Source organism: Calonectris borealis, chromosome 3 (genome assembly GCF_964195595.1).
Source record: "Calonectris borealis chromosome 3, bCalBor7.hap1.2, whole genome shotgun sequence".
NCBI lineage: Eukaryota > Metazoa > Chordata > Aves > Procellariiformes > Procellariidae > Calonectris > Calonectris borealis.
Window position 1 is genome coordinate 72692346 of NC_134314.1, and position 8985 is coordinate 72701330.

The 8985-nt window shown below is 39.2% G+C and overlaps 1 protein-coding gene across 1 annotated transcript in view; it reads right to left on the reverse strand.

Annotated features, from left to right (window-relative positions):
• MTHFD1L (methylenetetrahydrofolate dehydrogenase (NADP+ dependent) 1 like) overlaps positions 1 to 8985 on the reverse strand; it is a 141232-nt gene that overhangs the window by 129635 nt on the left and 2612 nt on the right. Inside the window, exons 2-4 of the mRNA XM_075146175.1 lie at positions 5959 to 6038; positions 5144 to 5241; positions 464 to 637 (exon numbers count right to left, since the gene is read on the reverse strand). Of these exons, the coding sequence (XP_075002276.1) occupies positions 464 to 637; positions 5144 to 5241; positions 5959 to 5970 (284 nt within the window). The 5' untranslated portion in view covers positions 5971 to 6038. The remainder of the gene's footprint in view (positions 1 to 463; positions 638 to 5143; positions 5242 to 5958; positions 6039 to 8985) is intronic.

An 8985-nucleotide genomic window follows, 5' to 3' on the forward strand; every position in this document is an offset into this window, starting at 1 on the left:
ACATGTCTACATTTCAGAGAAAAAACATGGCTTTTTAAACTTTGTAATCTGTTCTTCAATAAAAAAAGTATTTATTGTTAATATCAACCGATTAGCATGTAGCTTCTGTTAAAGTTTGTTTATAAACAGCCACAATACATGCAGACTTAAATATTTCAAGTTAAACATTTAAAATTCTGATAAAACAGTAAGAAAAACTCCACAGACCAACAGATAACATTTAAGAAGCTTAGAACAAACTACCTTTTATAAAATATACTTTACTTCAGTAATAACAGTTTGGAAGAAAAGTCATGTTACTTCAAAAAATTTCAAAAACTGCTGGCTTTCAGAAGAGAGCAACATACAGCCGAAAACATTCAGGGATCTTATTTGTGCAGTGTATTAAAAAGATGTAAGCTGCATGTTTATATTAATATGAGTGGAAAGAGTGGACATTAATGACATTACTGTGCATTCTTACCCAGCAACTAGAACATATTTTCCATCTGGTTGATCCTTTAACCTTTCCAGCAGGGACAAACGTACTTTGGCTTTGGTTTGGCCATAGATCTCAATTTCATCTGTAAGCAATCCTATCTCCTTGGCAAGTACATCAACAGCTTTTGGACTCTGTGCTCGGGAAATCTCAATATCACTGGAAAAGAAAACAAATAGGAGCCAGGAGATTTCTCTCAGCTTAGGTGGTCAACGACAGAGCACAAAACAACAGCAAATACTCCAACAATGGGGCTACTGTAATCAGTTTGTCAGTCCTCTCTCACATTTTATTAACCAAATCTCAATACTAGCTAACACCTAATATAACATTGAAAATCACGTGCAGTGTTTGTTAATTGTTACAATTTCACAGAGTTCTCTCGTTTAATCAGATTCCAAATATTACGTAATGCTTTCATATCAAGCTAGAGACGTGTCTGCTGGATGCTCAAGCATGTCCCACTGGAATGGATGTTTCTGTTTTTGTTTTTCCTCTCCTCCCTCCCAGTATATTTCAGCACATACACTTTACTAAAAAGCGCATACATTCCTTGGCCAACAGTCACATTAGCTAAAGCTGATGCTTGTGCACATAGCGCCTTTCATCAGAGGGTACCGCCAAGCAAGCAAAGCCTCGCTGCTCCCCCGTGAGGGCACCAAAGGAAACAAGGCATTTGAAGATCAACTCATGCACTTCTAAAACACAGCTAAATTGAAAATGGCCACATAGCAGGAGTTTAATGCACAGGGCTCAGGACAGAAGTCCAGTGAGCTTATAAACTTATATATTTCCAGGAAGGACTCTGAGTGGCAGCTGAGGCAAGAGAACAAGCATGGAGCAAGCACGCACGGTAGATTGCCTGAGGGGAGGTGGCTGTAGGCTGGGGGGACACTATTGTATCTGCAATTCCTGACCTAGACCACCTGGGGTCTTTGGATTTAATACTCCTCCATGGATTTTTCGTTTGTGAGCTTGACCTAGTTGCCCCTTATGTCTACGTAAGCGTTTAGCAGCTGCAAGCTCCCGCGGCAGCAAAGCCCAGGGCCCAGCACGCAAGATGTGAGGAGTTGTCTCCTTTGGCTTTGAATTGCTCACATCACTACAAAAGCAAGTTAAAAAATTACCAAGAGATTAATTACTTTCAGCCTAAACAGGCTACATTCCTTCCTGCAGTTTCAGTTGATTACAATATTTTTAAGATAGAATCTGGCAATGGCATCAAAGCTAATGTCCTGAACTTTCAAACAGTCTGCAAGACCTCAAATATCCACAGATGAACAGAGAACTACTGCCAGATCTCAACTCTACGTGTGGACTTCGGCTGTTCTGCATCCAGCAGCAAATGATCAGTTTGTGCCAACTTAATTGCTTGCAATTCTTTGAGGATATCCTAAACTGGCACCATTATTCAATTCTAATTCTCAAGTATCCCACTTTTGCACCCTGCAGCAGCTAAGTGAAACCCAGAAATCATCCATCCAAACAATGACATAATCCAGTACTAGAGGACAAGAAGCTACTCAGTCACAGCACTCAATGGCTGGGTTGCAGACCATTTCATTGCATATACTAACCTGGAATCTGCTTTCTTTCAAAGACATACTAAGCGCATCCTCTTGCATAGAAGGATATACCTTTGGCTTTCTTACATATTACTTCAAACACAACTAGCCATAAAAATGTATCGAGAACACTAGATGGAGTGGCTTACAAACATCACATGACAAAGAATATTCAAAGTTTTCATTCAGAACTCTCCATATAAAAACAACTTGAGTCTCAGAAAACATATTGGTAAATTGATGACAGTGTGGTCCCTTAAATAGGGTGACTTTTCTCCTATTAAAAAGATTGATGTATTTGGCAAGGGGAGAAGGAGGTAGACTAACATGACAGAAAGTTAATCTGCCTTTTTTGTTCTCCTGGTAGATGTATCAGCCTCTTTACTAAAAGAAGCAGCTATTATTTCAAACCTCAGGCCAGACTATCAAGACTCCCTGCAGCAACCTCAGCCCTTCCTATTTCCCTCATTTCTTGGGCCACAAACGCCTCCCCCTCAGAGTTCTGGAAGAAACAATGAGGCTTTTCCCACCCTGCTGGTACCACTACTGGCAAAAAGTGAAAGAACCAAAACTAACCAAGCTGTACACTTATAAATAAATTAAAAGGTAAAGAAATTCTAGATAAATAAAATTACAAATATTTTTAGAAGTCAAGTAAAATTGACAGTGGATGCTAACGGTTCTCCGTTGGTAAAACCATTGCTGTCGTCATTTTCCCATCTGAAATTCCCTCAAGAACCTTCAAGGCAACTAGACTTTTAACTTAGAAACCCTTTAATGACAGATTGCACACTGACACAGGCAATAAAGTGATAAAAGGCATAATTTCACAATGCATTGACATTTATACCTTAAGTACTACTGGGGCTAAACAACACATATGAAATGTTTACGTCTAGTCTATTATTTCTGGTAAAAGTATTTTCTAAAACACAGGAAATTAAAGATTTTGATTATAACTAGCATTTAGAAGTCTATATTTGTGGCTAGCTCTTTTAGTTTGATACTTTTAGTTTAATATTCTCTATATTGGAAATACCAGAATTATTCAATAAGTTACGTTATTCAATATGGCTGGAAATGTGCAACAGTGGTTCTTCTGCATGAATAAGAATTGGTAAGCAAGAAGTCCACCATTGACAATGGTAAGTCATAATTTAGAAAATACAGGAAAATGTAAAAGGTGGGGGAAGGCTCTACATCTACTCAGCCTGTGTGCTGGAATTTTTTTTTACTGTATATTTGTAAGAAAATCTTCCATTCCATTTCCAGTATCTTTGGAAAGACTTCAATTAACACCCAGATCTCACAGAAATCAAAAAGCAGATGTTCCTAGATTTAGTGCTTAAGCAGCTTCGCCTCATTTTCAGTGAAAACTCCATCTGTTTCCACACCACGTGGTGTATTACTGTAAGATTACATTTTATTGCAGGATACTTTCCATCTGATGAGTTATTTTACATTTAAAAGAAAAAAGACATAAAGCTATAGAGTTATCAAATAAATGGAAGTCCTATTACTGGTTATATTATATGCCATTATATATTAATTATGTAAATATTTACGTACTAAACACACAATGTCATAGAGAGGGTTGGGAATACTTTTTCTGAGAGTTTTTTGAGAGTTTTTTCATGACACTCTTGTCATCATATGCTTGAATCTACCTTTTAACTGTATTATTTAAGGATAGATTTTTCAGGCTTTAATTCTAGAAATGTTACATGCTGGCCCAGGAAAAGCTCAAGCATTTCTTTCCCCTTGCACTCCCGGGTGCAATAGAAAACTCATTCTTTTGGCATCTCTGTTTTAAATTACAATTGCGTCCATTTCCATTAAACTGTTGTAAGAGATGGTGAAAACTGAATCAAAATGCTTAGAAAAGAAAACATTTTGTTAGAGCTTTCCAAAAACACAGCAGTGGGATTCAGAATTACAGAATCACAGAGTGGAAGTGACCTCTGGAGGCCATCGGTCCAACCCCCCTGCTCACACAGGGCCACCTAGAGCCAGTTAGTTGCCCAGGACCATGTCCAGGTGGCTTTTGAATATCTCCAAGGATGGAGACTCCACAACCTCCCTGGGCAATCTCTGCCAGCGCTTGGTCACCCTCACAGTAAAAAAGTGTTTCCTGATGTTCAGCTGGAGCTTCCCGTGTTTCAGCTTGTGCCCACTGCCTCTGGTCCTGTGACTGGGCACCGCTGAAAGAAGCCTGGCTCTGTCCTCTTTGTACCCTTGATTTATATACATTGTATTTATACACATTGCTAAGATCCCCCTGCGCCTTCTCTTCTCCAGGCTGAGCAGTCCCAGCTCTCTCCGCCTTTCCTCGTACGTGAGGTGCTCCAGTCCCTTTACCATCTGCATGGCCCAGAAGCATGCATACAAATAAGCACATAAAAATTTGCAAGCTTTCCTACACGGCAGAACCTCACTTCGAGTCGCTGGTTCCTCTCTCCGTGACCCAACACAACCAACACACAGCAAAGCACTTTAGCACACCAAAGGGCTCAGGCTGCTCTAAACGTCTGAGATGTCAGCAACAGTGCCAAGGCAGACCTAAAATCCCTGCGGGCTGGACATGAGCCTTGGGAGGTGAACCACAGAGACTGATTGAAAAGATTCTGGCTGTGAGAATAAAAACGCTTCCTGCTTTTCGCATCTACACAGGATTTTAAAAGTCTAACGCAGAAGAAAGTACTTCTACTGAGGGAAGAAAATAAATACAAGATCAAATGCCACTGAAATCACTGGGCCTTAATTAGATCCATAAACACCTTCCTACATTAGGGTTTAGTGATTAGGAACTTCTTACATTTTGTATTTCTGTTAACATGCCACAAGGCTTCACCTCCCCCCCTCAATGAAGCCTTCCAGCTTTAGGTCTTCATTAAATAAAGCTTGGCAATGCACATCATAAAAGTAAAAATTGAAAGGAAACAGAAGGACATGGTCACAATGAGGTATACGATAAAAAGGCACAACATGTAGTCCACATAAGCAGATTAAAAAATAATTAGGCACGGACCATTTTTAAGTTCATTTCACATTTAACACTTGCCTACTCTGTTTTTTATAATTTAAAAAACCCACTTATTACCTGGGCACTGGGGAGAGGGGCTGCAGTTTCAAGCAGCGGAGGTCCCACTTCCTCTGCTGCTGGGACTGGACCCATCGCTCCGTGTTTTTTACCATGTTCTGTTTTTAAACAAGAAAACAGCACACACCAGCTGCATCATAAATACTGAACACTAATTTCAAATCACCTCACAAGTATGTTGAAACAGCTTTTACGGCAAGGCTAACAAAAATCAAACTTAAAAGTCTTTCCATTTCACGGTTTTAGGATGAAAGAAAAAACAACCACTGCGCTATTACTGTCCTATTGTTTGTCCACATTTCAGAAAGAGACAAGACCATTAACACGTAAGTGGCATAGAAAAGTCGCTAATTAGGCACTTGGAGATTTTATTCTGGTAAAATGGAGAATTACTTTTATTCTCTCACACTTTAAAAATAACAGAAGATATTAATTGTTCACTGACTGACTCATGCTGCTTCCACATAAAACAACAAACTTTTGGACCCTCTATCCATCACACCACAAAAAACGTGCGCAGATATAATTAATCTTCGCTGTTTTACCAGAATAAGTAACATTATCTATTGATACAAGTGCTTCTGCCAAGCGTTACTGTAATAATCAGAATCATGACATGTTTGATTTTTAATCTACCTTTCTCTAACTAAATGTAACAGGCATGACACCCTAACTAACTGATTAAGAGTTGTTATTCAAATGGAAGGCAGGTAAGATGTTCAAAAGAGCAAAACAAAAATTAAAATCTAAACTGTAGAAGCAATTTCTACACCTTACACCAAGAGCAACAAATTACAATTTACAAATTTACTAACCTGCATTCGCATTGCTATTGCAAGAGAACCAACAGCGTTTTCAGCAGCATGGTGTTTTTGCTGATCATAGTTGTGTTTCTCTGTAAAATAGAAGTATTGCACTAGTAAATCACAAAGCTTTTGTGAGTGGGAGCATGCATATTTGAAAGCTATGTCCAAACAAAAAATTTCTGAATGTTGACTTGAAATTTAACAATGTCACTGACAAAATTATAGGTGGCTTCTTTAATACTTCAAATGAAATCACCCTGGAGGATGAATATAGTGTGAAAATCTGAGAGCAACTGCATGCTCTGAAGCATATTACGCAAACACACACATGCATATGGTGAAGCATACACATACTCGAAAAAGAAAATAAGGAAACACAGAGATTAATTCCAGGATCCAAATAATTGCTTTTGGACAAAAAAAAAAAAACAACAAAAACCCACAAAAAAAAACCCAGACAGCTGTGAGGATTTGAAAAGCTATATATATTTTTAAACAGAACACCTAAATGAGCATGGTGAAGACCTTCTTCTTTTCCACACATCCATTACAGCGAGAGGAAATGATCACAAAATACTATATAGAACTATTATCCAACAGGATTTATAACTTGAAATCAGAATATGCAAAATTTTTGGAGCAGCAAAAGTTATCTTCATCAATGTGACATTAAAAGTAGATATTCTGAAGAGTCTACACAATTCAGGGTGACTCCAACTTTAGAGACAGTTATAATTGTTTCTACTGGCAATATATCATATAATAATCATACATTAGCTACTCTAACTAAACATATTATTTTCTCATTTCCCTGTAATCCTTCTGTTGGCTTGTTCTTCTGTTGTTGCTTATTGACTTTTATCTAGACACAATTTCTCCAAAATTCACATCCTAGTCTCTGTGGGCATATCAAGGCCCTAGTCGCATTCTGAAGGGCGTAGACATAATTGTAATAAAAAATAACAACTGTACGCTGACAGCTTTAACCTTTCCCCTAAGGGGAACTGAAGTACAAACCCTGACCTGGTCAAGCTCTCACTCTACTCATCCCATCTGTACCGATCATAAAACACTCACGCTGCCTTGCACAATTACCCTTCCCGACACGGGTCCCGGCGGCGGCATGGCACAGAAACCTCAGGCTGGAGCCGGAGTGGCAGGCAGAGGCGTGCAGAGGAGCCAGCACAGCACCCCACCACCCCATGCCCAGCTCCAGCCCACTGTCTCACACCCACCACCGAGAGAGAGCAAAGGATGCTTTCCGCAGACACCCTCAGCCTCATTCAGTATGTTTTCTAATCCTTTCTCAAACTTTATTGCCAGCAACCATCTATACGTCAGTGACAAAGGTAACCGAACAGAAGGTGACAGTCTTGACATTGAACTCTAATTAAGAAAGTGTCTGAAAAGTCCTTCTACTTGCATTAACACTTGCCATTAAAAAAAAAAAAAAAAATCTTCTGGAGGTGCTCAGTTTTAGACTCAGACAGAGGAGTTTTACTGGAACAGTCTATCACAGTCATAAGTTGACTGTTGCTGCTTTGAGACCAGGCTGGGAGAGCTGCCAAAGAGACAAATGAAGTAGGAAGAATGAAGTTTAAAATCCCCTTTCAGGCAGCTGTGCTTTACAGAAACATTTTGACTTTTTATGTTATTTGGCTTAATATGAGTTCTTTATCAGGGCAGAGCTAGCATGTGTGTAAATACATATCAGCATTAGACATTTCCCTTCAATAAACTACTTCTCTCAAGCTGCCTATGCTACACACTCACCCCACAAATGACTAACCAGGCTTTTACAGGGGTGAAGGTGAAGCTAGAGGTGAAAGTCATGCACACATGAGCTAGCAAGACAGTCACAGGATTGCAACAGCTCTCAGGATAAATTTTCCAGATGGGAGCCGGAATAGCACACTCTGCTTTGGATTATGGCCAGAAGATCAGCTGAACTGCAGACACTGTGCTTCCTCCTCTAACCCATCCTAACGAAGGTCCATCCGCCCATCTATTGTACCCTATTGTGCAGATGGGCGAGAGTTGCTGTCACACACTACCTGTCTGCTCAGGCAGCTTAGAATAGAGAAGAGGTGGGGAAATGGTTGAATTTCCCACTAACGTACTTAAACCATATGGGCTTCAGCTTTCATGTGACCCCAAAGGAGTTGGACATCAAATCCCAAATAATTTTGGCATCCTTAAGTTTTGTTCAGAAACTTGATTTTCATTTCTATACATTTACACATAAAGTATTTTCCTGCAAGACACTACCAGTACTCACTTGATTCCAAAATCATTAGTGCAGCAAAATAAGTGTTGCACTGCTAGAAATTGTAGAACTTTTTAAAATTGTGATAATTTAAGAATCTTCGATCAGACTAAAAAAATACTTGAAAAAGAATTCTGTCACTTTGGAGCAGGTACTTTTAGCTCTACTCTCCTGGCTTACATCATTACAGATGCCCAATTCAGCTAGGTCCTTGCAAATCTTGAGTGCTTTTAAAACATGCGAGCGTGTTACACTACATGTATAGCTACGCAAGATAGAAATCTAGCCATCATCTAGCAAGAATAAAAGCTATTTCATGGCCCTCGTTTCTTTCAGGCTTCATTTAGCTCCTGTGACCCCACAGATGTTAAGTTGGACATTTCTAAAGCAAGAAAAAACCCAGAACAATTTCCAAGCACCTCAGCCAGATTCCACCACGATTTGAAAGTAAAGGGTCAGTTGTAAGACAGTTGTTCCTCCAAGGTCACGACTGCTCCACAATAGGCTTTTAATAAATATCTTGCAATTAAAATAAGTGCTTTCTTCTTGTCAAACAGACACCTGTGTTTCATGTACCTCTCTAGGAAGTCTTGAGGCCAGCATTTTTTAAAGCTGCTAAAATGCATTTCTGCTATTCTTTCGGAGTTTCTCCAAGATTCTGACAATCTCAAAAGCATAACCATAAAGACAGATGGACATTTGGTAGATAAGTTCTATTTAAATTGCTAAAAATCTCATGCTGCCTTTCCAAAGAAATGCTGTACTTAGCA